Below are 27,838 nucleotides of genomic sequence, written 5' to 3'. Positions count from 1 at the left end.
CTTCCCCCTTGGCATTCGCGTATTCTCACGGCACCGCGAAAGTTTTCACGTACGAGCGCGCGTATCACGACGCGCGCAATTAACAGTCCGATGACACGCAATCATTTTTATCGCCTGTCTCAGCGAGGGACTCGTGATTCGATTGCATAAACGCCGCGCGGGAGGGAGCTACGAAAATATTCCGGCCGCTCGTGTACAACGCGAGTGCACTGCGTTTTATCGTGCTTGTTAAGATTACTGCGTTCAAGCACGTTGATCTGAAATTAAAATGCGGGAGGAGCATGTTGGGGAAATATAATACATGGGCGGATGCAGAACATTTTCGGAATTCAGAAAGAAGGGGGTGAAATGGTCTGGATGAAACCTCTGAATGAATCATCTGGAAAATGAGGATTATTGATAATATTTGATAATATTTGATAATATTTAAATCAATATCAATGATAATTGATTACTGATATTGATTTAACATCGAGCTGTATTAATTAAATTGTTTATGTTTTGTATCATAAATACAAAACGCAGTTGTAAGTTTCATAACATCACCCCTTTATCGATGTTATCGATAACAAAGATTCTTTTCGATCGGCGCAAACACGGATTATCGTTCGATATTACGGAGCAAACAGCGGCGCCTTACACACGCCCGTATAATAATGTTCCACAGCCTGCCCGATCGTGTTAATCTCGTGTAAACCTGACAGTCACGTCGGTCGGAGATAATAGGATCGATCCCAACGATCGTGGGAGCGGAAGGTACAGCGAATTCTAGATACAATAGAGCGCATCGCCGATAACCGCGATCGATATCGCCATGCGGTGCACCGCGCTGCATCGGACGCATCCGAATTCCTTTCTGCACGCACGCACGCACGCGTTTTTCCTATACACGGTGTCTCGAATATCCTTCATGAAGTTCAACGAGAAAATTCAGAGCCGATTCTCTCTTCGGGGAGAGCTATTGTCTCTCTGTCGTAAATTCTAAATATTTTAACATAAATATCACATTTAAGACGAAGTGTCTTGGCAATTAAGCCTGATTAAAAATTGTAATGAAACTGCTATTAAAATTAATATTGGAAATTTTATTTCGTCCATCGCGAAAGTCCTGAGTCTATTATATGAATAATTACTGATTTTTAAATATTCATTCTTGAGACAATTTTATTTAAAACGTTTCGAATCAAACACTAAATTAAGATTTCCTTAAGATTAATCTCAGCTTCAAATGAGACTGAAATACAAAACTGAGATGTATTTACCTTCTCTATTCTTACTCGCCACCAAGAAGCCTTCAACTTCCGTTACATTAAAATCCTCACCCCATAGGGAGCACCCTAGAGGTTCGAAATTCCGACACCCCATATAGCGTTCGGCCCTTGCCCTTGAGTCTACGCCCTAATATTGATCCAACTTCCCCACCATAGCGGGCCAAGAGCGTTGTGACCCCCTCTTCTGCTTCGAACTCGCTGCCGGCGTTGCAAACCATCGGGGGCCGTTGGGTTGTTCGTATGTCGTTCTGATGCGCTACGTCGTCAGTGTAAACGTGGCTGTCAAACCGTTAACGCTTTGCAGACCGACCGATCGATGCGCGGCTCGTTCGTTCGTCCAGCGTCGACCTCCTCGTTCACCTCGTTCTCCTCTTTCCCGTCCTCTTCGTCGGTTTCCTCCGCCGCCTCCTCTTACGACGCGCCACGATGCAGCCCTACGTCACGAAATATCTCAGTGCAGATGAGACCACGCGATAGGATACATCCGCTCCGTTGCAGCCGGCGGACATGGTGCTCTGCGACGTTTGTGACAGCAAAGGTGAGGGTGACATTTTCTCTTTTTTTTGTATCGAGAGGATACTGCAGGAGGAGGAGAAGGGTGGTTCTAAAGTCGAGGGTGAGCACGAACGTTGTCATGGTGAGGAGACTCTCCTCAGTTCTTAATTTCGGTGATCTTGGGATCTTGGATGTAAAGGTGCGCGCGCGGAAATTGAGAATTTCGTAGGGGGTGAATGAGAATTCTTCTCGAGACAAGTGAGGGAGAGTATTCGCGAAGTCTCTCGAGAAAGCAAGGGAAAGTTTCTCAGGAAAAATAAGTGGCTTCTTTTTCTTGTGTCATCTTTCGATGACGTGCGTCAACAACAACCGGCATTATCGGTCGTGAAGATTTATTGCAGAATTTTTGTTTACATTTCGCATGATTAAGAATTACCGCAAAAATATGCAAAACATCTTTCACATTGTTAGTTATTATCAGTTTCAAGAAAAAATACAGGGCAAGAGGATCACAGATCTTCTTTAAGAATTTTCATAGTGAAAAGGAAAATTTCCGGACTTTCTTGCGGATTTCACCTGCAAGAGCATAATGTGACTGATTGTGAGTAGCGTTCACGTGAACGTACAGTCGCGATCGCGTGAGTAGTAGGATAGTGCGGACTTGACCCTTGACACGCAAAGGTGAGATTTTACGACCTTACGGACCGCGGCGGGTGGCTTTACGCGATCAGATCCGCGAATATCCCGTGCTTAATCTGACGCACGCTTTTTCGCAAGACGTAACATCAAGATTGCATGAAGCGGAAAAATATCAAGATTGATTTTTGCGTCAATATGCGTAAAGGCTTTTAGAAAATTACCTCGGGGATAAATATCATACGTCGTGAGTCTCGCATTGGAATCTAAATATTTGCCGGCTTGTATTGATTCTGTGCATTGAGGAGAAATGAATAGAGGGGTAGGAAGGGGCGTATGATCGTCGTCGTCGTCGTTAAGATGATTTATAAACTGTGCGATAAGGCCACTCTCGCAAATGGACGCTCATTTGCTGTTGCTGTTTGCCGAGCCATTTACAAGTAGAATGCACAGCAAAAGGTGAGAGAAATCTGCGATAGTTGCGTGGTAAATGGCTGACATTTTCACCCCGACGCGCATGAATAAACATGGCACCGCTTCTCGAAAGTGAGCAACGCACAGCCTCTTGATTTGTCATCCTCGCGGAGCGTGCGGCCTCAGGAAACCGTGATTTCTCCCTCGAAATCCCGGACATTAGCATTTCAATTAACGCTCGCCGGAGATTGAAGAGTTCCCGCCTTCCTCCTCTTGAAGCCGCGCGCGGTTACTCGGATCTCTTCGAGTAAGTCTTCCCTGGCGAAGAGGAGAGCTTCCTCGCTCCCGCGAACTCGTGATCTCGAGGGGGATTAAATAAAATTTCGCGTTACGCAATTCTCATGAAGCCCCATGAAGGGATCGAACCTATTCACTTCGATATCCCACGCTCCTCCGACATCCGAGCCGCCGTTTAGCATTTAGCGCGAAACTTCGGGGCGTGTTCGCGATCGCGAACAATGCGCGTTCGCCGCGGCGAAAGTTTCTATTTACGGTGCACCGCGCGGTGCACCGGGAGACATCGAGCGATGACTCGGTACGTGTACCGAGAAGAGCCAGATTAAAAACGGCGGGCCGAGCTTGGACTCTTGGAGATTACAGATGAGGGGTCGGGGCCCCGGGGACGGCGTAAACAAGCCTCGTTATGCGTTTAATTACGAGCGCTCGGCGGACGAGCTTACGGGCAAGTGCGTGCCGGCGGTGCGAGCTGGTAGCGGTTGTCGGCGTGTGTACTTGAAAGATCCCTCTCGAGTGTCCCTCCGAGTGCGCTCGCATGCGTTCACGAGGGAGAAAACCCGGGAATAAACGCGGAAATTTACATTCGCGCGTTCATCCTCCGAGCCGGAAGTCCACTCGCTGCTGCGTCCGCCCGCTTGTTTGTCTACGTTCTCAAGTGTGCCCGTCATGGACGGTTCATTGAGCTTCCCCGAGCGCGGAACTGCGGAGGGAACTTGTGACTTTTGCGCTCTCGTGACCGCGCGCACTCGCGATAATTAACGCTCGCGTTCTCCACCCCTATTTATATTTTACTTGGCGCGAGATAATGTCAAGTTAATCGATATACATATAATGCGCGCATTGTGCGCCCGATCGGCGAATTATGCGCTGCAGCCATGATATCGCGCGTTTACGATTTCCGTTCGCAGCGTGTGACCCATTTTATTGCAATATTTAATATTCAGTTCGCAGATCGGGCGTGGAAAATATGCAGAAACGTTTACACGTTTCTTATATATTTTATTATCTCATTTTATTATTTATTTTATTGTTGAATAGCCCAAGCGGTTGGAGGAATAATGCAACTGTATTCATAAATTGTGCGTGAGTTCATTAACACGTAATGAAACGACTGTAATGATTGTAACGAGGCATTTAGAGTACTATTGAGTAATGGAGTCGGTCCGCGTCGCTGGAAAGATTTTATGTACAGCAGACAGGCGCCTGTGCTTATCGCAGCTTACGTTCCGTAGGAAAGAAGTCTTATCGGCGAGAAAAGTGCCCGCAATATTGCATCTCGTCGGGCAACATCCTCCGCATGCACGTTTTTGCCATCAGAATATAATTTACGTGCATAATGAGAGTCTCGACTTTGTTGCGTGTAAATAACGGGTACGGCATGATATTAACACCGATGGATGCAATTGTCATGCTGAACGTCAAGAACATCTTACGTGATTGCCTTGCGACATCCTCTGGCAATTAAAAATTAAGAGCGAGAACGTCTTTCCGAGGTTGCGCCATTGTTTCACGTCGAAATGGAATTTCATCATGTTACTTCGTTATTGAATCCAAATCGTAAAAGTTATGGACCGCGTGAACCATCGCTTGCCGAAGCCGAGTCGTCACGCGCGGATCACCAGTCACCGTCATCGAATTTACACCGCAGACCGAAGAAACTGCCACGCTCGCGTAATTCAATACAGCGGTCAGCAGTCGCGGGAACGAACGGGGGCAGCACGCCAAATTATCGCTTATGAGGTTCCCCCGTAAGCGATTCGACGTAATGGCGAGATTCCGGAAGGGCGCGAACGGCGTTCTCACGGAGAGAACGAGATGCAGCGAGAAGACGGACGCTCTCGCCGCATCGTCGTGATGCGTGACAATTCGCCATGCTCCGCGTGACCGCGTCACCCGATGGGAGCCTCTATGGGGTGACCACGCGAGCGGGAGATGATGGTGTCCCGCGTACCCCAGACGATACGCCGCGTCTCGCGGATCGAATCGAGCACCCGCGAGAGAAAGACGCAAGAACGCAAGAACACTTAATTACCCCTCGGGCTGCGTGAACGACGCGTCGGTGGACGATCATTAACGGGATCGAAACGATCTTTCTCGTTTTTCATCGGTCGACGATGGCCGGGATGGCTTAATGAAGTTCGTTAGGCCAATATATGATGCTCTTTTTCTTTGCAATTGGTACACTCCGCGAAATTGCGTGGGAGTTTATAATATCTCTCAATGCCACTTTGACTCCGATTCCGAGAATTCAATTTAGCGAGTGTTAATGGAGCGGAATCGGTTGATAATCCACTTGCTTAATTAAAGATAGTTGACCAATGTCGAGGGAACTTCGTTCTTTAAATGATGGCAACCTGATCGATGTCGGCGAGATTGAATATGGACGTTTTTGTAATTTTTCAGATTTTAATTAGAGGTGATGAATTAAATTAAATAATTTAATTAGAAGTGATGAATTAATTAAATTAATAGCCGATAATTATCTGACTGGAAAATCAGCGATAATCGCGCTGCCATATTCTATTTCAGTAATAAATCATCTCGATTCTGATGTTTTTACAGCTCTCAACCGCGTGTAATTCCGTCTGAACGAAAGGATAATTTCCGGAATAGAGAAGCGTAATGCGCGATTGCACCCGGTTGCCTTTTATGCGTTTTACCATGCTTCAGCTCGTAGCGTTCATTCGCAGCGGAAGTTTGCGGTTTTTTCTCTAACCGGAAATGCGAAACGGTAATTCACCACCAGCTGATTGAAATTCGGCATACGGATGAAGCATCCTACCGAACGAACTTTTTTCTGGCCGGCGAACGTTGACCACCGGCTAAACCACTCATGATCGTATGACCACTTAAGTATCGTGGCGTATGCGACAATACGTCCCATTAACGGTCGGAGAACCATTGTCTCGTAACGTCTGTAGGCTGACGCCTGTACTTAAAATTCGCATTAGATCTCTGTAAAAATGTTTTACTCTACTTATCCAAATATTCTTCTTTTATAATATTACACAATTTTTCCATCTAATTATTCTGTCCTATTATTCTATCTATTTTGTATAACATTGCAGCATGTTTACTAAATAATTTAATAACTTAATAATTAAATAACTGAAATTATTTATTTCAGATTTACGAAAATAGTTTGTGTGACAGAACGATAATTCTAAAATCCAAATAATAATTCTAAAATCCAAAACGCGGCTCTCGATGGAATCACGTCATCGTGATGGAAGCAGCGGAGGGAACAACCATCAAAAATCATTTGTATGTCACGCTGTATGTATCCGCGCTCATAACTCGCGCTCGTACGCGTACTACCAAGTGCGTTCGCATTCTCTCACGTATCTTAGCGGGGAACACCAGCCGGGACCATATAAAAGCACGTCGAACGTACTTTGCTTTCTGCGGACATAATACCGCGAACTCTCGAGTTGCCTCGTTCACCACCGCGAACTCTATTTGTCCATTCATGGATGCTCGCCTCCGCGGCTTGGCAGAAACCACACGAACGAACCGGTGGTTTCCTCTCTTTACGTTTCGCCGAGTTTATTGACTTGCATTACCCCTGCTTCATCATATTGCAGAATACTTACCTCGGCTCGTTTACTCCCTTTATTCGTCATCATGTATAGTCGTCTATTTATTCAATTATTCATACGTTTATGTGTGTCTATTCAGCCCGTTTTATCAGTCTATTTGTCTGTTCTGTTTATACTTGTTTACCTATTTGAAATATTTGTTTCATTCCTGCACAGATAATTTTCATTATGAAGACTCTCTCTTTTATGTTTCGTTTAATACATTTATTTTTTAAATCGATCTTAGTTCGTGTTGAAGTACGATCTTAAAGGATTGATTCACAGAGGTTTAATATAATTTTCTGGAGGCAGCTCAAGTCTTTCTTTTTACATATTATTGGTATATTTCTTCGCTTGTAAATGACGAAGAGCCGCAATCTTCAAGCAACATGACGATAACGGTAATCCTTCGAGAGCGGATGTTAGATACTTTTTTCTCGGACACAAATTGTGCGTGTGTGGCCTCGGGCCTGAACGGACGCGATGTTACGCGGCTACATGGAAACGATTTCGCCGATATTTCCAGCGGAAATGCGAAACGTTGCCTCACGACGACCGCCATTACGTCGGTATCAGCTACTTTGTCAGAGACGCTCAAGTCGGAAGAACACCCGGTACGCTATTTTTTATTATCGGTCAATTCATCTTCAATTTGACAAAAAGTAATACGACTGTATTTTACATTGCAAAGATCTGTTTATAATAAATTAAATCGTGCCAGGAAGGGCAGCCACGCTTTATCATGGAATCATCACGGAACTTGATTGACATTAACTGCTGATTTTAATCTGCAGTGCAAACTCATGAAATTTCATGGGGCATCTTACGCTCACGCGGAACGGCATCGAGCTGATTACACTGAAATCACGATGTACGATGTACACGAGCGATCGCGTAATTGCGGGTGCGACGACGACGACGACGATGGAGACGGCGGCGACGCCGAGGTTGAGAACTCGCATAATTGGAGTCAACGATGCGTACCGTGCGGCCTCGGCCATTGTCTGCGTACAGTTACTCGATTATGCCGCGAACACGTTCCCGAACAATTCGCACCGTCGGCAAAACTGCGCCGCTGAAATGTCGCCGCTGCCACGAACAATGGCGCGAACGAGCGCGCCCCGCGACGCTGGAAGCCACGCGGGAGAGATGAAATGTCGGGAGCATTAAACGAAACGACGATAATAACGCCGCTTCTCGCGGGACCGATAATGGCGAATTTGCATAAGAGTGCGAAGCGGTTTGTATAAGTCGTCCTGTTGCGTTCGCCGAAGCTCCACGCTGGGCCGAACCAACCCTGAGGAATCATCAAGAGTGATTGATGGTACAGAGAACTTTGCAAAGCTACCATCGTCAGAGAGAAAGAAGGAAGATCGGGCATGCCATCTCGCGAAGAGCAATTCCCTATAATTTATTTCAATTCTTCAATTCAATTCTCGTTTTTCATTTAATTTAAATAAATTTTCAGGTCAGGTCACAGGATCTTGGATTTTTAAACGCTTATGCATCTTGCGTTCACATTGCGCTTACGCTCTTGCAATAACAATTACTTGCGCACTTTTCTTCGATGGTTAAGGGTGCGACGTGCCACTCTGGTCCAGAAATCGCTTTTAGCGCGAGCTGTAGCAATGATGCAGACCGGGATCCACGCGATTCCCGCTGATTCAGCGGTTTCGTACGTACACAGTCCCGCCGAGAGCACGAAACCTGCACACGACACGCGATACTATTATCAGCGACACGGAGCAACGCACCAACGTCGCGTCATTGACCTTGCTCGAAATAAAAGTACCGGATTACGTCGCCGCTTTTGGAGAGAAAATTTGAGAGAGCCTCGTTATGTCGTCGTTGGAGGCGATGACGCAAGTGTCGCTAGCGAACTCTGTCCACGAGGGATGAATTTAACGTGTTAGTTAAAGCTGAAACGCGAGACGAAAGAATCCTTGAACGCGAGCCACTTATTATCTCCGTGATAAGAAAGAAGAACGGTATCAGCATTACAAAACTACTTACGCGAAATAGATAATTTAAACATTGTATATACAATTTTATAGTTTATTTTATTATTTTACGACCGCTAAAAGCGAAGAAGATATTTCTTGGGATTTTTGTAGAGATAACAGTTTTCAGTAACAAATTTGATAATTTTCCACTGATTATATGACAAATATGCGACAACTATTTACGAGCTAATGATAATTATAATTTTTTAAAATTTAATTATCAAATTCGTTTCATAATTATCGAAATATTCTTTACTCATTCTTCTTTTGTTGAAAGTTTGAAGGATCACGAAGGAGAAGAATCAAGCGAGCCTCTTCGCGTCTCCTCGCGCGAGCGTTTCTGGAATCGGTCGAGGCCGAGCGGAGCTACTTATACGGCGTACCGTTTACGCATTCCACTCGTGCTGGTCTACTACGCGTTTCCAGCTGCAACTGTGATGCCCCACGGGCCCCTTTTCCGTCCCTTTCACGGCCCCGCATGTGTCTCCGTCTTCCTTCCTCTCGCGTGTCTTCGGCTCCTTTCTGCGCGCTGACGTGTGCCAGAAGAATGCTCGTGTTTCCGAGCTCGTGTGCCCAACGGCGAAACGTCGTTCCATGCAAGTCGAACTGGCGCACAGCAGCTAGGAGACGATGATGACGAGGACGATGACGATGATGGCTTCACCGCGGACAAACCGGCTTTCTGCGCTCAAACACGCGCTACTGCGCGTCCGATCGGCTCTCGTGCACGAGACGGTGCTTAATCGACACGCGTGACGATTTAATCGCTCTTGCATAACGCGATGTTTATCCAGCCCCGGGGCGAGGCGCGAGGCGTGCGAAATTACAACTTCTCCAGACCGCTTCATGTCGAATTTCCGGGATCGGTGAAGGATAGGCGGGCACCGAGGACAGCTCGCGGTGTTGCTGCTCACGACTGCGGATCCTTCCACGGCGCACAAACGAACCATTGTTCCGCGACGTTTCAATCGGCGAAACGCGCAGTTTCCTTTTCAGGAATCTGAGGGACTACCCAATTTCTGTCTCTCTCCTTTCTATTCAACGATTACTCTTACAAGCAAGAACTGCTGGACTAAAAAATGGAGGCGCGATACCGGTTGCGCGCGAGGAACAAAAATGATGCGTGAGATGAAGAGGATTCATCAAGATGACGGGAGAATGGGAGGAAGACATAGGCATGCAAAACCGCAAGAAACGAGTCTGAGTGGCAGTTTCGTTTTGGCATTCGCTTCAATGGACGCCGCGAATTCTCATCGAGGGCAGCCATTTACTTCGAATAGCAGCATAGGAGCCAAGCCTGGTCCCCCGGGGTTCTCCCTTCCTCCCCGGGACACAATGAGCAATAGAAGAAACATTCTCCGGGCTTGACCTCACGCACGGCGTGTCATTTGAGTCACGCATACGAGCGTATCCACGCACACACGTGACAGCGAGCGCGCACGTGCTGTCGCGTTAGTGTGCGTGTTGCGTGCTTGCTGCGTGTCTCTTTAAAGCGCGTTTATCGTCGCCCGCCACAGCCTCGTCACTGCCGGCTCGGCGCGTTCGTTTATTTATATACCTTGTATAAGACGATAAAACGGAGCGCCATTCGCGCGCGATAGTATTCGTCTGCGGAATTAATAACGTCGATGAACGATCTCTCAACTCGAACAAAATGATCCCGAGGAAAACTAAGCTGCTTCCGATTTAATGGAGCGAGTGTTTGAAACGAGAGGAGAGAGAAAGAAGGAAGAGGGAAACAGAAACGTCAAAATTTATGAGTCGAATCTTTTACAATTTTAATAACGCGTATTTTTTCTTCTTTCACCAAATCCATTTAATAATGTGCAACAAATCAAGTCAGATTGGATTTGAAATTTATTTAACTTAATCAATTTAATTTAATTTAATTAATTTAATTTAATTTAATCAAATGATATCGTACGCACACACTCGCATGGGAAATGCATCGCATTATTCTCGTTCCTCACCGAGGCTGCGTTTGCTTGCGTATATTTGAAGTCCCGAAGAGAAAGGGAATTCCAACGACGGGCGGAGATCAGGAAGGGCAAGATCGACGACCGAACTAGATTTAATTAACTGGCTCTCGACACGGTCGATTATCGCCACTCGAAAATCGTCGCGTCTCTCACGAAGGCGCGCGCGCGCGCGTCCACTTTCGCGCGAATCCGCGCGGAAAGGATACGCTCACGTTGTCACGATGAATAACGCGTCTCGCCCTGGCCATGAGGCACACCAATGCAATTGTACGTATGTGGGGTGTGCACGCAGCCGTGATGTACATTAACAGACGTGCGTGCGAGTGTGTGGACGACGCACACGTGTTCGCTTATCCGTGAGCGAAAGAGACCGCTTATACTCACACACCCGCGCACACATACATACACTGAGGAAGGAGTTCCCACAATCAGCACACAATCTGTCTGCAATCGCGGCATACACGGTGACCCGTTAAAAAAAAGACTCTCCTCGCCTCCTGAATATTCAATCAAGTTCGAGCATCGGGATTTCTCCTGATCGCACTTCTGGGTAACGTCTACCCGCGATGTCGAATTATCACACATTGCAGGTGCGAGACAGAATTTTACTGAATTAAAATATAATTAAAATCAAATGAGACATTTTATGTGTCCTATTTTTCAGCTTATTTGCGACGCTTCTAAGATAATTAAACTCACACACATGCATACACACAATTCTAAGAAATCGTTGCTCCGATAGCTTCTTCCGGAGCACCGCTCCAAGATACTTCCTGCTTTCGACATCTGTTATCAGAGAAAGCTCTGAATTATCGTCCGCGAGATTGACGAAGATAATTGATGTTGGTTCAATTTCCAAACGTTCAGGCCTGACGAAGGAATTCCCTCGAATTGGGGACCGGACGTCACAACCGAGCCACCTCCGTCACCGTGTGTGCACAGGTACCCGCAGCCGCGCACGTGTGGTGTGCACGCTGCGGCACGCACACGCGTGTGACGCCTAACACACAACGGCAACGTGAGCGCGAAGCTCGAAGAGACGGCCTTTCAGTCCACGTCGAGACCGCGCGCGGTGTAGACACCGCGATTTCCGAAACGGCGACTTGCGCCGAGGACAACGAGCACGCCGATCGCGAGGATCCGCTCCGCGTCGCCGAAGGATCGAAGGACGATCGGCGGCCGTGACCGCAAGCGCAGCAGCGCGCAACGCTCCTGAACGCTTGATCGACTGATTGATCATCTATCCATCGATCCATTGGACTCCACCGTGAGCCGAAATGCTGGCCTACGTCGTAGGCTTGTTTTGCTTCTACGTCGAACTGCTGCAGCTGAAGCTGCAGATACTTCCGGAGGAGTTGAAGCTCTGCAAGTTTACGCTGCACTGAGAGATAAGAAGGTCCGAGATCCTGGAGGGATCTTGGGAAAGGAAAGGCAATGCAATATGAAAAATCGCAAGGAGACTGAAACTGTCTCGCAAGTCGCGAGTGCGCGCTTTCGAAATTCGTGCTGGCACGAGGAAGGATCATTGGATGCCTGCTGAATCAGTTCTGTGATTCAGATGATATTAAAAAGAAAAATATAATACTCTCGTGAAAAATGGCGCTGAGGAAGGCAGAATAATCCCGTACTTCAAGGAGGACTTGTACTCTCCTCTGAACTTCCGGCTACGTAAAGAGACACCTGGACACGGATTTGTCACGCGAAGGATATCCGGCTGGATTATCTTGGATTTCAGCTTAGAATTAAGTTGTGGAAGTGAAGGTATTGAGATAGAGAAAATAATTATGCAGAGGAACACGTCGAGTTTTCACGCAAGTGGAAAATTATTAAATTTTTTCTTTATCTCTCTCCACGCAATTGACGAAATCTGATTTCGCACAGGATGTTATCGAGACAGGGGAGATTGACATTTCCGACGATGTTATCGGCTACGACAGCTGATTTTCCAGTCTCCACGATCGATATTGATTTGCATGAGGCTCCGTGACGCCGCCAAATGTTAATTACGCTCCACCCGAGAGGCTTCCATTAGCGACGCCGATTTGTTCTGGGATTGGATCGCCTTTTCGAGCGAGATTGAATTATAATCTCGAAAACAAAGACCTTGTGAAATAACATGACGGTGATCATGTAAATTGAATCAGTACAAGCAAAGTGCTATGAACCGAAAATCTCTGTTGTACGTGGAAGAAAGTTTATTTAGCAGTGCGGTAATCTATTTACTTTTTTCAGAAGGATCAAGATCTTGCAAGGGATTGAGAAATTTTAGAAATTCAGTAAATAAGATATTACGTAATTACTATTTCGTAAAATATACGGGAGTGCGGTTACCGAAAATTTCGATGGAAGAATTCCACGAACGCAATTCCACTTCAACTCGTGCGCTTCTTGAGATAAGGCTGGGACGACGGAGAGAGTACCAGGGTTGAAGAGAAGCTCCTCACACATCACTACCCAATTCTGAACCGTGTTCAGTCTGTCTGAGGCATTCCAGGAATGAGATATAAGCCCAGATAGAGATTCACCACAAGAGACCTCACTGTAAGAAACCCTCTTCGCAGGAAGTCCTCAAATTTCACGATATCGATCGGCTCAGTCAAGCGCAATAGGTGAACGTACGACGATACGAAAATTTGGAAACGATGCCAGGATCGATGTCGCAATCTCGAAGACACGTTCGCCGACCTGACGTTAACGAAGCGGCTAATTAAGCGGGTTCACCGGTGCATGGTCCCGCGCACGTACGTACGTACGTACGTACATAGGGGGTGGCCGAAAGAGTGTATCGAGCGCAACGTCCGGTCGGCGAGCGCGGCGAAAGAGGAGGAGGAGACCCCGTAAAATCGGGCGCATCCGGCGATACGAGGAGTGAAAGTACGTTTTTGCACAGAATGACGTTAACCCCTCCGGGTTAGCGTTGTCGGCATCGCTCGGCGTGTCAGTGAGTCGCGATCCGTCATCGTTGGTCGACGTAAGATCGCGAGGTGCGGACTTGATTGATCCCGACCTGACCCGACTGGAACTCATTATCGGCCGACTTCTCCTTCCTTAATTCACGACGCCGTGACGCGACGAGAGACACCATGCTCCGTGCTTCTTCCTCAAGGTCGCTGTCGGGGGTGCGACAGGGCGCAGAGACGACGAGGGAATTGACCCCGAGGGACTGACATCAAGGGAGGGGTCACTTTGCGACTGGTCACCGCGGTTTCCGACCACGTGGACGCCGCGGCGAGGGATATGGAGACTATACTGAATTGTAATCATCAGTCGGATTGTAGCTTTTGTAGTGACAGGGCAGGTGTAATTGAAACGTGCACGGTGAAACGAGAAGTTGAAAATCGGGTTTCCCGTGGTTGACGAGGGTACACAGCGTGAAGGATGATTTTTCTCTCTTGACAGCTTGATAGAACAACGGATCTTTTCGTGGTCGTATGACGTTGATGTAATACTTGAGAGCATCTCGATAGGCATTCTTAATCGATCTTGAAAAATGATGTTTGATAAATACGGAGGATTGTAATGAATTCTTATACTTGATATATAATTTAATATTCAATACTTTTATTCTTAATATTATTTCCACTTGCGTAAATCGGAACATTACTTTTCACGAGTGAATTTTTTGTGAATTGATAACTCGGCTGTTTATTGAAAATTATTGTCTACTCAGGCGACTGAAGAGGGATTATTCTGCTGAATCGACGCAGTTTTGTTCATGAAATTGTAACGTGCTCCAACTGCAGCGACCAGTATACTGCATATCCGTGTACGAGTCGCCTGCCCGCTATTCTGCTGCCGATAGCGTCCTATCGTTACCGTTACACTCATCCATGCCGTGACGCGTCTTTTCGTCAGGCCCGACTCGTTATCTGCGTGTAAATAAAAAGATGTCGTGCCACCTCGCGCAGGGAGGAGATAAGTGTTTCCGGTCGTTAAGGTCTGACGCGCGCTCGGGAAGCGGAACAGTTTCTTTTTTTAATTTTAGGGACGATACTCCCCCGGCGATGGCATTTTCCAGCAAGCGAGCGAGAATTAATAGTCTCGATCCTGCACGACGAGTTCTAAACCTGCGTCTTCCATTTCAGACCTGAACCTGTGGAACAAGAGCATTAGCCAGCGCTGGCGGAAGCTGCGACGAAGATGCTCCGTGCAGGAGTCGTCGGAGCCGAAGGAGGCGCTGATACAGGGTGGCGGGAATCACGGTGTCATACACGCGGTGAGATCGACGCCGGCCAGCAGGGAAGCCTCGCCAGCCGCGAAGAGTCTTCAGGATGGAAGCTCGCCGAAGAAACTGCTGCAGACTAGTTCCCTCAGGCTGCCAGGTGAGCTTAAAGTGACATAAAATTATTCTCGGATGAAATAAACTGAAATGATCTTCAATTAAATTTAATTATTAATGTGTGACATACTTTAATCTTTCCATTAAAATAACATTAAAAAATTAAATTTAGAAATCGAAATAAATATTACAAAGAAATTTCATATTATATTTAAATATATTTCACGTGTTTTATAATGGCGCGTGTTCGCAGGCACGACGAAGGGCATCGCCGACATCCAGCACGTGCTGCGCAGCAAGTTCAGCAAGATAAACGCCGGCATCAGGAAGCGGAAGGCCCTTAGCGTGACGGAAGTATTCCCCCAGCCGAAGGACAATGCCTCCAGCTTCTACGTACCGAGTCCACTCACTCCGTCGTCCAGTCAAACATACGAGGACAATCGTTACGACTCGAGCGAGCCCACGTCCCTGCCACCCTATCCGTTCCACGACAACCTGGAGACCCTGACAGAGGGTAGCGTCCCGAACTCGCCGCATTGTGCCACTCCGCTCGTTAGCGACGGCGACACCTTCAGCTACTCCCAGGATGGCTACGAGCGCAAGGACCTGTACGAGAACGTGCCGTTTTCCAGGTCGTCGCCGTCGTCCCGCTGCCCGAGGACACGACCCGTTCTCCAGCGCAGCAACTCGGAGAACCGCGATGCCAGCGTGCACGATCATTCCTACGAGAACATGCGCTTCCAGCATGCCGGTCAAAGGGACGACCCTACGGTCTCGGGAAGTCCCTACGCGGGCAGACACCTGGCCAGGAGCAACTCCGAAACAAGGGAGCACTCCTACGAGAACGTGCACTTCCAGAAGAACGCGAAGCCCAGGAACCAGTCGGAACCGTCGTTCGAGGAGATACACATACCCAGGGTGACGCCCAGGAAGAGGTCCACCGATTTTAAGCTCGGTGGGCAGGTGAATAATTATTCCGGCGAGACGACGCCGATTGCTGGCAACAAGGAGGACGCGCCGGCTAGTCTAGGCATGGACAGGAGTCCTGGGAAGAGAAACCCGAGGAGGCTCAACAGCAGAAGCGTCGCGAACATACCTAGCTCTTCGGGGACGAACTTGAAGACTTGGCAAGTGAGTAGATCTCGACAAGGAGAATTCAGATTTAGAAGAATTCTATGAAATTTAACGAAAACGCGACATATCTTGCTACATATTTTGAAAAAAATGATAAATTATTTTAAGTTTTAAATAATTGGATAGTAATAATATTATTAATAATTAATCGCGTTTTTATATGAAAAATTTGCGTGAGATGATATTTATGCTAGATACTTCCTCTGAAATTTTTATTTTAATTAATTATTTTAACAAAAAAATGTCCTAGGGTACTCAAGATGCGGACGAAGGTCTGAATTCTGACTCGGAACTCGAGGACATCGACGAGGCCGCCGAAGGCGAGGAGTCGCGATTTTGTACCTTGCCAAGACCCGGTAAGGGCGGCGCATCCTTCACGATACTGACTGCCAGATTCCTCAAGGGTCCTGGGCACAAGGGACTCGGTTTCAGTATCGTTGGCGGCACCGACAGTCCTCGCGGCAATATGGGGATCTACGTGAAAACTGTTTTTCCCAATGGCCAAGCCGCAGATCTAGGCACTGTCAAAGAAGGTAAGATCACTTTACATAAACTTACGATCTTATTTAATATCGTATTTCATTCAGTTTTTATTTAATTCTCACGATTTAAGCTGTCTTACTGTCGTAAGACGAGTTTTACAAAACTTGGAAAATAAAATATGAGTAAAGCAATTATTATATTGTTAAATAATTTTTAAAGAGAGAGATTCTTAATCGAAAAATTTTAAAGTACAAAATTTTTTATTTATATCACATTATTACTTTTGGAAATGGATATTTTATGAGAACTTCGCTTTTTCAGGGGACGAAATTTTGTCGATAAATTCGAAACCTCTTCACGGTATGACCCACGCCGAGGCGATCGCCGAATTCAAGTCCGTGAAGGCCGGGGACGTCGTTCTGCACGTAGGACGTCGCGTAAACAGGAAGAAGAGAGAATCTTTGACCCTGGCTCCGGTTAATCCTCCCGTTCCAAGACAGCCCGTCAAGTGAACTCGCCCTGAATTGTAACGACGGACAATTTTCGACGATGGTGATGATCTTCCTGTTTTCTAAACTTTTGCGTACTCGATCTTGTACACTTTGCGAATATTCATCGTGCAGAAGCAATATTGATTATTATTATTACTATTATTGTAATAATGCGCGAAGGATCGAAGCTGTGACTCGAGTTTCTTCGCTTGTCGTGATTCTCGGATTCGTGAGACGAAATTAAATCCCTATTTTAGATTTTAATTCTATCTCTAGCTTTTGTTTCTAAAATTAAGGGTTTTTGTTGTCTTCGATGCATTTAAGATGCTTTGAAGAGGATAAGCTTCGATAAGATGTTTTATTTTATGCGTTTGAAATATTTTATTAATTTTATAGGATACGAGATCTGTTCCTTTGGCGGCGCTTTCGTCTTAGTGTCTTTCTTTTCTCATTTCTGCTTGTAAATCTCAAACGTATATCATGCTAAACGCAAGGAACGAGCGCAGTACTAAAAGGAACAGATTTATATCGTCTTACGACTCCAGGATTGAATCTGAAAAACGAAATAACAAAGGTGCTCGCGCGTATTTGCGTCCGCGGTAAATTTTCATGAAAATATTACAGAAATCACTGAATATTCGTGATATATATATCCGAAAACGGGAGTCCTGTTAGAACAACGTGAAGCGCTTACGATCCCATGTAAAACTTATAGACCGCTCTTTAATATAATATACGTAATATGAGCGAGTCAGTGATAAGCACGTCTCACTCTTCTGAGATGTTCCCGAGAAACATAATCAAATCGGTGAGAGGCGGATCGGCCGTCGAATCAAAACGCGTTTTAATTGTACAAGCGTGGCCGACTGGTTTGGTACTCGCTATATGAATTTTACATTAATGTTTATCTATGAACACTCATAATCGTCTAATACTATCGTGTCTAACGCTATCTAAAATTAGTAGTGGTATTGGTGTAACGAAGAATCTTGCAAGCTAGCTCAACCGTACTCTATTTCACGTTTATTGATAGACACGAAGATTCTCATAAGAGATAGAGACGAGTATGTAGAGGCCTAAAAGAGAAAAACTCAGCCATTTACGAAACACGCTACTTACGAACAATGCGCAACGAAGTCCTCCAGTTAGTGATCGACAGATCAATTTATTTTTGTAAAGCGAACATGTACGCTCCGCGATTTTTATACAATTAACGAGCGAAGAGACGTGCTCGTTATAACGTGCACGCCGCATCAACGAAGCGAACGGAATCGAACGAAATAGTCAGTTGGGGGAGGATTAATTATCTCTAACGGCCTGAAGCACGTATGTCTGAAGCCTGAATCGCAACGGCCTACTTTCTTCGAAAAAAATGCACAAAAATCCGAAAGTGCGAAGACACGATTAAAGTCAGATGAAATCTCGTAAATTTTTATTTATTATACTTTTGTTATATTTTGTACAGAATTTCATTAAATGCATTCATTAAATCTCCTGCTGAATTATTTATTGATTTAATGAATTAACAGATGGCTATAATCGAAATTAACATTTTTATCTACTTGTAATATTAATTTTCACTGTTGGACGATTTTTCGATCTTAATCGCTTTGTGCCCCGTTTTCAGGCATACGTTACATCGCAGCGCTAAGAAACGAATTATTTTTTAACCGTAGACTAACGAAGATCGCCCAAAGATGAAACCCAAAAAATATTTTTACTACGAAGGCGAGAGACACACGTATAGAGAGAGAGAGAGAGAGAGAGAAAGAAAGAGAGAGAGAGAGAGAGAGGAAGAGAGAGAGAAAGAGAAAAGAAAGTGCATATCTATATATATATTTTGTCGGATCGAGCATTTATTTTAAGGGCGCGCGTTTATTTTAAGGGGAAGCAACATTATTAGCATCTAGTCGATCTGTAATATTTCCTCTCGAAAGCTTTTTCCATATAGTTGCGACGAAACGAACAGAAACCCATAAAAGAAATTATATATATACGCGGAGTGATACACGCACATAATTATATATAGATTTCTTATATCAACTTTCTATGGTGTAACGATTTGTATAATCGCTTAGTGATAACGATTAGGACTTAGGATCGCCGCTAATACGACGATGTTATTATATTACACATTGCGAATGTAACGTGCGCTCTTTGCAGAACAGAAGCGCGAATATTAATTTATTAACGCGCGCAAATTCCAATAGATTAACGGATTGATGAGCGGATGAGAGCACGAAGGTCCAGTTCGATGCGTTTTCGCCAAGTAACCGGCACTTTGTCTGAAACACTCGACATTCCGCTTGCGGTAGTTTGTACAACCGTTTCATTTCAGGGACGACGATGTAGCGTACATACAAAATTACATACCGTACATCGTGCTCGTTCGTGATCTAGGACCGTGGGAAAAAGCCCATGATCCTGCTAGATCCGCTCTTAGACGCGCGAGGGACTTTTAACTCGCGCACTTCCGATCGAGGTGGCTGACACGCAGCTCTTATTTGTCTTCCAGACCTCTTAATGTCATTAATCCTGTTTGTAATTGATCATTGCGATCGCGCAGTCGTCCTCACTCTAATTTATGCCAGATGTCGAGACTTGTGATTCTCGAATATTACATCTCCGAAAATTATATAAATTTGAGAAAATGTAAGTTTTTATAGAAATAGATTTTTTAGATATACGATTTATTGAGTTTTTGGGAAATTAATCTATTAATATAGTAGTTTTAGTAAGTGAAAATCAGCCGAGTCTAAGAATCCTTTTGCACAAGAAAGCCCTGAAATATATTAAAGTAAAAAATTTCTTAAAAGAGACGGATATTAGCTTGCTAACTACGTTCAGTATAATTTCGCAATAATTTAGATAAAGGAGTCGAATAAAAGAGAGCGACAGTCCTTTTTAAATAATTTTATTCAAGTTTGCGCCAAGCTTGTCGAGTTACATAAATAATGCGTGTATACGTGCAAAATTATATATTTTACCGTGGCGTATCGCATCGAGGAAGAATCACACACACGAGGTATCGCGTGCCGTTCCGGACTAATAGAGGAATCTCATTAGTTTCTTATTTCGCTTCTCGTGTGTTTTAATTGACAATTAGACGTCGCCGCGCGATATAGCGGAAAACTGTCTCGATTATTTTCGCGATGCAATCAAGTGCGTCGGCACGCACGTGTAACATAATGATTTCTCGTTTTCTTTCCCTTTTTCAGTGAAATGCGTGTGTATCGCTCTGGACGGCGTGTACGGTACGCAACGCAAGACGAGTGCAAGTGCGACTCGTGTTTCCGCATGTACACCGGGCAGCGCGGAAGCTTGTATCGTTGTATAATATTTTCCATACTTGGTACACGCGGGCTCGAGAACAAAGAAACGAAGAAATAAATAATAAGGCAGTACTGATAACAGAGCGCTTATGAATTACGTGCTGTCACTGTCGGACGACGTCCGCTCGCTGGCATCGCGATATCGCCGGATGATTCTCGCTCCTCTTGCCTCTTTTTGAATCGAGTGAATCGTAAATTACAGTGCTACTAGCTATCTTCCGAGGGTAATGTATGATCAAACGTACTACGTCTACTCAAGATCTCACGAGTTATTATCGAAGACGAAGGTCGTCGCGAGTGGGTGACAATCTCGATGTACGAAATCGAGAGCAAACGTGATCACAATCACGAGAGATCGTACTGACGGAGCTGGGCAAGTACAAGTGTAGCTTCGTTGATAATAAAATATTAAATACTACGAGATACCAATCGCGGGATGGGACAAAATTGCGACAACAGCGAAAATCGACGCAGCGAAAAGAAGATTGCAAATCTCGAACTTCGCAAAAAAAACAATCGATAGTACATTTAATTTATATTTTCTTTTAAATTTACACTTACTGTAATAATCTACCCTCAGCCTTTGTTACAATTTCTGAGGCAAACCAGACGATATTTATCGCAAGGGTGTCTAACTAAAAGGGTGTCTAACTTTAACTAATTAACGCTACCGGAGTACAATCCCATCTCGCTTTACAATGCCGCGAGTCGCGATGAGCTGACGAATTTCCCGTCATTACACGGGAAACGTTCAAGTTGTTCATGATCGCGAGTCCTACTAATCGTAGCCCTGAATCAGCAGCGGTCGAACGAAGCGATGGTGGTCTCTCTTCACCGCCCAGCTTCGCGTGCATACGTACAAGTGGTGTAGTTTACGTGCGGCACCCTAGCTCTAAAGAAGAAAGGAGTCGTGTCGGCAGCGAAGTTCTCCTACACGGCCGAGTCCGACACGTCGGATCAGATCTCGTTCACGTGCTGATGGATGTTGTACGCCCGTCCACCCCGTCGGGACTCCTTCGGCACGACGACCCGATGCTGCGGCACGGCGACTTCGGCCTCGAGCTTCCGCTTCGCCTCCTCGGTCGCGTTCCTCTCGGTCATCATTAGGTCACTCGGCCTCGAGTACACAAAGGTGGTCTCCATGCCGTTCGACTGGCCGATCGTCGCCGAGCCCTTCAGGACGTTATCCTGCGCGCTCAGCAGCTGCTTGAACCGCTCGTCGCTCTTGTCGTTGTGAACATCCGCCATGTTGCGGGCTGATCTCGAGGAGGACGACATGCTGGTGGCGGTTTCAGTTCGCAGTTGTTGTGGATCCTGTTGAGGACCGTTTTCCTGGCCTGTCAGGTTCAGCTTCGGGTTCAGGTTCAGGCCCAGCCACTGCGTGAACAGCGCGATACCCTGCTCGGCGCTGGCGGACACCGCGGCGATCAGCTCGTCAGTGTTCAGGCCGCTGTCGTCCTCGTCGTCCGAGACGTCGGCGGGCTCTGTCGTCTCCGTGACGCTGTGCAGGATAGTTTTAATGAGAGATGTGACAACGAGATGTTTCATTGAGACTCGCGCGCTTTATTAATTTTAGATGAAATACAGACAAGCGGCACTTACGCGGACATTTCCACCTGTCGGACACCCTGATAGAAGTTGAAGCAGCCCAAGGGGTACGTGGCTTGCGGCGTGCCGAGCAAGGCTGGCTCGATCACCATGCAACCGTCGTAGCCACCGATATCAGCTTGCTTCACCGACGTAAATCGCGCGCAGATCTGCGCCAGGTCCGATAGAAGATTCATGCATGTCGGCTTGTTGGCTGCGTTTGCTGCAAAAGTATGAACAGATTAACAGTCATGAATTTAATCGGAATTTAACGTAATCTGTTAAAACAGTCAGTATGATATGTAGAAGGTATTGATAACACTTTACAGAGATATTGATACAAAATGATACAGAATGAAGGATTCAAATGTAACGCGGCATTGTGATTTATTCTCTTCTCGTTTCAGTTTCAGTCTAATCTAACGAGTTGCTCACGTGAACAATGACAGACTGTAATTAAATGAAACTTGATTTAATTCATCCCGTCCACTCGAGAAGGAGAGATTCTTTTGTTATCACATGATTTCACGAGACTACTTGCCGATCCTTATCGTGGCATTGTGAATGGGATTGTCGCCGTAGCTCAGGTTCAAAGATACATTGTGCTCCTTCTGCTTGATGTTGACGCATGCCGGGCCGCCCAGATCGATCGTGGCTGTCAGATTCAGGTCGACGCAGCACAGACAACCGGAAGTCTGGCACAGGCACTTGGACTGCGGCGCGGCCGATCTCGCCTCGACCTCCGGCAGGTCCCACGAGAGCAGAGTCTCTGCAAGCAGAAAACACGCGTACACGTGTGCTTGTACGTATACGTACATTCGAGATAAGGGACGTGCGGGCGCGCATGGCAGAGAAACTCGGAACAGAGAAATCGGAACGAAACGAAAGTCGCCGCCGATCGAAAGTCAAATGGAAGCCGAATTTCTAGCGCGTTTCACTGCGCCGTAAAAGTTTCCCCCTTTTGGATTATGTCTCTCTTTCTCGGATGCCGACCGACGACAAATCCGGCCGGACTATGACATCCAAGTGACGGCAGGTCGTCCCACAATAGATCGGCGGAATCCGGACAGCCGGGCGCTAAGTGTGCCAATGTGGATTTCCATCGACGGACTTTCTCGCGCATTGTCGGACCGCGTCGTCGAACGGCGGTTTCGACGACGTCCTTTGTCAGGTTTTACAGGCGACAAAGATGGATCATAGAGATAACGCGGAGAGACAAAGGAAGATTAGAGTTGAGTGACGTAAGCTGAAAGTGAAATTAAACAGCATATCTGAACGGCGTGTCTAAATGCGAGCATATCTAAATACGAATCGTCACGTTTCGTAGATCTTTTGTCCGCAGACGATCGCATCTAAAACGGAGGAAACATTATTTTTGAGAGTGTTTTAGTATTTGATCCCAAATAGAAAGCTAATGATGTCTAATAGACCAAAATTAAAAAGAAACTAAATTCTTTTATTAGCGATTACGATACCACATGGTGCGAAGCTTTTCTTCTTCAACAAAATTACACCAACAAAATTTCCGAATGAAACGTAACAACGTAATAATGTAAACGTTAACTATTTAACTTTTAACAATGCACAAATCGAGACTGCAAAAAAGACTTTCCTCGGTTTTAGCTGTACATCGTCGCGAGACTAAACTCAAGATTGAACAAAAAAGAAAAGGAAAACTAAAATCCTCTTTGCAATCGCGAAGGATCCGAGACGATTGACAGCACGAGTCAGATGTCGCCGATGGCGAACGCAGCGCGGACACGTGCGCCGCGAACTCTCCGTCCGCGCGTTGAAGTCTTCAGTCAGCGGCGCGGGCGCGCGTTGAAATCACCCGGCGGGCTTGAATTCTCGCCAGCGGTGTTCCTAATTGCGTTTCGCGCGCTCTTCTCGCTTGCGTTTCGACAGCTCACCGAGCAATCCAGCGGACGCGACGACCACCAGGGTGACCATCAGCACCAAGATCGTGGCTCTCACAGCCATGACGTCGTCCCGGAAAACTGTTCAACTGTTTCTCTCGCTCGACGGGACCGTCGAAAACCCTCTTTCCAGACGGACGCTGTACGATCGCACCCTCGAACGCACCCTTGAACCGTGCGGCGGATCCCGAGCGGACGGAGCGTGAGATCCCGAGATCTCGCGCGAGAGACGTACGTAGGATCGACTGAACGCGCGGGCGAGGAGAGCCAGGCGGAGATCCTGCCCCGGCAAGGAAGAAGCTTAAATCTGGGCACGGCGCCGGTCCCGCGGGTGCCGGATCGCCGACCGGTCCGGCGGTGATCGACACGAAAACAGGGAACAGGATTGGTCAGGACCGTCGTGACGGTGGGGCACCCGCCGGCACCGTCGGGGTACGTGACGCGACGCGACGCGGGGGCAACGCAACGCAACGGGCAAGGAACCGCATCTGGGTGACCGGGTGACCCACTTCCAACGCCAGCCTTTGCTACCAAAGCGGGGAGAGACTCGTGAGGTGGCCGATGGCGCCGCCGCGCCGTGCCCCGCCGCGACGCCTCGCGTCGACGTAGGGCTGCGAAACGGGGGACGAAAGATTGGGGAGGGTACTTCTTGACAATTATTATATTTGTGACATGGTACCGCGCAGAGAGTTAATGTCTTGATGTCTTGATACTTTAAAATTATCTTTCATTTAGATTTGCTTGTTTGTCCTGCACTTTGTCGGCATCGCACAGATTGACAATTTTCTGGAAACTTTGCGGACAGCCACGGAATCGAGAGACTTTCCAGTGTAGAAATTTTTTTGTAGAATTGTCACCTTGGGGCACCTTCACGCTTTCGCGCGTAGTTCCTCACCGTGAAGCCGAACGCGCATCAAGATGTCATTGTCACAAATTCTTGTAAAATCGGGACGTGATGGAAGTGTACTTTTCTGGAGAACACTTGAAGACAATGATTACAATATATGTTCATATTAACAATCTTAATACTTTGCTGTTTCTTCTATAAAATTATATTTAAATGTATTCGTCATAATAATGAGATGATGAGATAAACATAATAAATGAAATGTCGAAATCTTAGCATTTTATCAATGTTTTGTCGAATAATGTTCGTTATTCTCGCAAGATTGCTAAACGTTCCACTTTCGAATTTAATTATCGACGTTAGCCGGCTTCTTGGTCTATGATTTCCGTATGCATTACTGCGTATTTCCGCAAACAAGAGAGCACTCTCTCGTCTCCAACGCGTCCAAAAAAGCTCGACTTACTTCGCGAGTTTTCTAATTTAATGACACGTCGCGCGCGCATCTCTCGATGGGCTTCTCTTTTTTCTTTCTTTTTCCACGTGCGGAAACCTTCTCCTTCGCCTTTCACCGTTTGAAGAAAAGTCGCTGTCGGCTCATGGAACGTCGCTGTAAAATCACTTACGATTCCGGTCTATCAGTTACGCCGCGTGTGATCTTTTCTCCCGTAGAATGAAGTGTGGGTGTGATTCATACGTGACTACAAGAGCAAAATTAACACATGTGCTGACATGATCGCGGAGTGAAGGGACCTCTCTGCCTCTTTCTTTCTCGAATCAAGCATTTCTCATTAAAATAATAAAAACTTGAAAATTCTTTCTAAGTACTTGAAAAATGAGAAAATACTAGGTAATTAAAATTTATTAGATAATAAAATAGTAAATAATTCAAATGCACAGAGAGGTGAATTAAAAATACGCGTGGATTAAAGAATCGAATTAAGATAAATCAAATTTGCTGCAGTCACGAAGCCAAGTTGCAGCGTGGATTAAAGAGCATCGCGCACGCTTCTTGGAGACATATTCCGGGTTAAAAAATAGCGATTTCTCCCGCGGATTATATAATTAAATGATTAGAGAGAAAGATATAGAGAAGAGATCTCGATAATCAAGTTATAATTCGCTCTTTCGCCGATCATCAGTTAGATAATTGCATAAATGGCCAAGTTTCGCCGTTTGTGCACAGCGAGATGTCACTGTCACAGACATGACGATTACCCCGCCTTAATCGTCGCCGCTGGATCCTAATCGCCGTCAAGAGTAACTGCACGTCCCGCGGAATCTCGCCCGCTCCCTTTTCCTTCTTTCTCCGCGATGAGATGCGATGAGATGCGATGCGACTGCGGAAGAGGAAGCTGCGGGGCGCAGCATCCGATGCACCACGATTATCCCACGGCGTTACGTAAAAACTCGTTTGCCCCCCGCCCTGGACTGGGGTGTCCCACATATCGGGTTGTTCATTTCGTTCGTAGGAACCCCCGAAGCTCGAGTTTTCATCCGAGATAGCTCGGGTAGTGATGGGATCAATCCGACGCGCGGCCGATTCAGTCCCGTCATCGAAGAAGAAGATTAAATTATTTTTATTATATTTTGCTGCTCTTCAAAGTATCGTACAAGTAAAACAGACAAGTTTCGTTAGTGCATGTACGTCGTATTTATTATAAATAATACCAAGAGGTCTCCCTTTGATATCGAAGGTACGTATAACATAATATTTGTGATTTCGAAGATATTCTCTTCATTATAAATATTTCTGTTCGACACTAAGAATCTTCTAATCGAGATTTTTTTATTACTGTAGACAATGGACAAAGGAATGTTATTTCCCAAAGTGCTCGAAGGAGAAGAAGATTACATTAGCATACATTCTACAAGAAGCATCGGGACAGCTCGCGATTGAGTTGGCGCCATCGCTATCGACGATCTGGCCGGGCATCAAGAAACGAACAAATATTAACCAAGGTGAACCACTCCTGGCCACTACTTTCTTCGACCCACTAACCGGAGAAAGGCCCCTCCTTAACCGCCAAAACACGATTCCGAGGATCGCTCCGAGAGCATCACGAAGCGAACGAACGAAACGAACAAACGTGCGAATACGTACGTGCGAGCGGCTGCATTAATTTCGCTCGAGCTGCGCTCGCGTTGTCCGTCGTTCCGGATATTTTTCCTCTTTCTTCTCTCGAACGAGACGAAACTCCTACGGAGACTGGACTCCTCGCACGGACGAAAGTGGGTCTCATCGGTTAGAATTTGTGTCGCGAACCGTGGTATCCGCGGCTCGCGCGAGTTTATGGACGCGCCGCCGGCTGATCGTGCCATTTCCGCGCGGAAATCGCAGAACGCTCGTGAAAACCGAGGTAACTCGATTGCAGCGACTTACAGTCAAATCAGATTATGCCAAGACCACCTGTTACCATTATTCTTTAATTTGGAAAGCGTAGTACTAAATAAAGATAATGATGTATCGTTAGATTCCTTTAAATGATAAAACTTCCGGATCTCTTTCAGGCTTACGGTGGCCATTCTAAAGCATGTGAAAGCTAATAATACCCGAATGTCCCTAATGTCCAAAGTTTTATTATGACTGTAATAAAGAGTGTCCTCTTTTAAGAATGGAGCATTGAAAAAAAGAAGAAACGTTAGAAAGTAGAATACTACATCTCATCGAGCATAAGTTATTGATCTTTTTTATCTGCTCAGATGCATAAAATGTGCTTTATGGCGGTCAAGGATGTTATTAACTGAGCCTCTTTCAACTCGTCGCAAAGATACTTACGCGACCGACTCGATGAAATTCGTTTGTATGATAATATGGGTGTCAAAGCAATCAGCACGCACGATGCGCGAACAAACAGCACATGTTACTTACGCTGATTGTCGATGCAACGCGAGTCACCCGTGTCATCGATAGAAAATAGCGAAAATTGAGTCCCGTCATTATAGCAAGTGCAAATTCCACTTATTGTACTTCACACATGGTTAAAATAATCAAATCGCAGAGGAAATGCAACCCGATAAATCTGAAGATAACAATACTTTATATGTTATATGCAACCCAATAAATTTGAAGATAATACTTTATATCGCATCAGATTT

General features: G+C 46.0%; 2 protein-coding genes across 2 annotated transcripts in view; one reads left to right on the top strand and one right to left on the bottom strand.

The window, feature by feature from the left end:
* LOC105284256 overlaps window positions 1-18,842 on the top strand; it is a 28,810-nt gene extending 9,968 nt beyond the window's left edge. Inside the window, exons 4-7 of the mRNA XM_011347621.2 lie at window positions 14,759-14,995; window positions 15,206-16,083; window positions 16,337-16,619; window positions 16,891-18,842. Of these exons, the coding sequence (XP_011345923.2) occupies window positions 14,759-14,995; window positions 15,206-16,083; window positions 16,337-16,619; window positions 16,891-17,081 (1,589 nt within the window). The 3' untranslated portion in view covers window positions 17,082-18,842. The remainder of the gene's footprint in view (window positions 1-14,758; window positions 14,996-15,205; window positions 16,084-16,336; window positions 16,620-16,890) is intronic.
* A 105-nt stretch (window positions 18,843-18,947) lies between these two features.
* LOC105284257 lies at window positions 18,948-23,593 on the bottom strand. The gene is made up of 3 exons (XM_020033228.2): window positions 22,521-23,593; window positions 21,995-22,202; window positions 18,948-21,893 (listed from the first exon to the last, which is right to left on the bottom strand). Exons 1-3 carry the CDS (start codon window positions 22,795-22,797, stop codon window positions 21,350-21,352), a joined length of 1,029 nt encoding a protein of 342 aa, XP_019888787.2. The 5' UTR covers window positions 22,798-23,593; the 3' UTR covers window positions 18,948-21,349.
* Window positions 23,594-27,838: the final 4,245 nt, after the last annotated feature.

The sequence above is a fragment of the Ooceraea biroi genome, chromosome 12 (genome assembly GCF_003672135.1).
Source record: "Ooceraea biroi isolate clonal line C1 chromosome 12, Obir_v5.4, whole genome shotgun sequence".
NCBI lineage: Eukaryota > Metazoa > Arthropoda > Insecta > Hymenoptera > Formicidae > Ooceraea > Ooceraea biroi.
Note: the sequence above shows the minus strand (reverse complement) of the source record. Positions and strands in the feature narration are given on the sequence as shown.

Coding starts and splice junctions, on each gene's coding strand:
- LOC105284257 (XM_020033228.2), bottom strand. CDS start 22,797: ATGTACGTATACGTACAAGCACACGTGTACGCGTGTTTTCTGCTTGCA. Junction 22,203..22,520: donor CAATGCCACGATAAGGATCG/GCAAGTAGTCTC, acceptor ATACTTTTGCAG/CAAACGCAGCCAACAAGCCG. Junction 21,894..21,994: donor CGACAGGTGGAAATGTCCGC/GTAAGTGCCGCT, acceptor TATCCTGCACAG/CGTCACGGAGACGACAGAGC.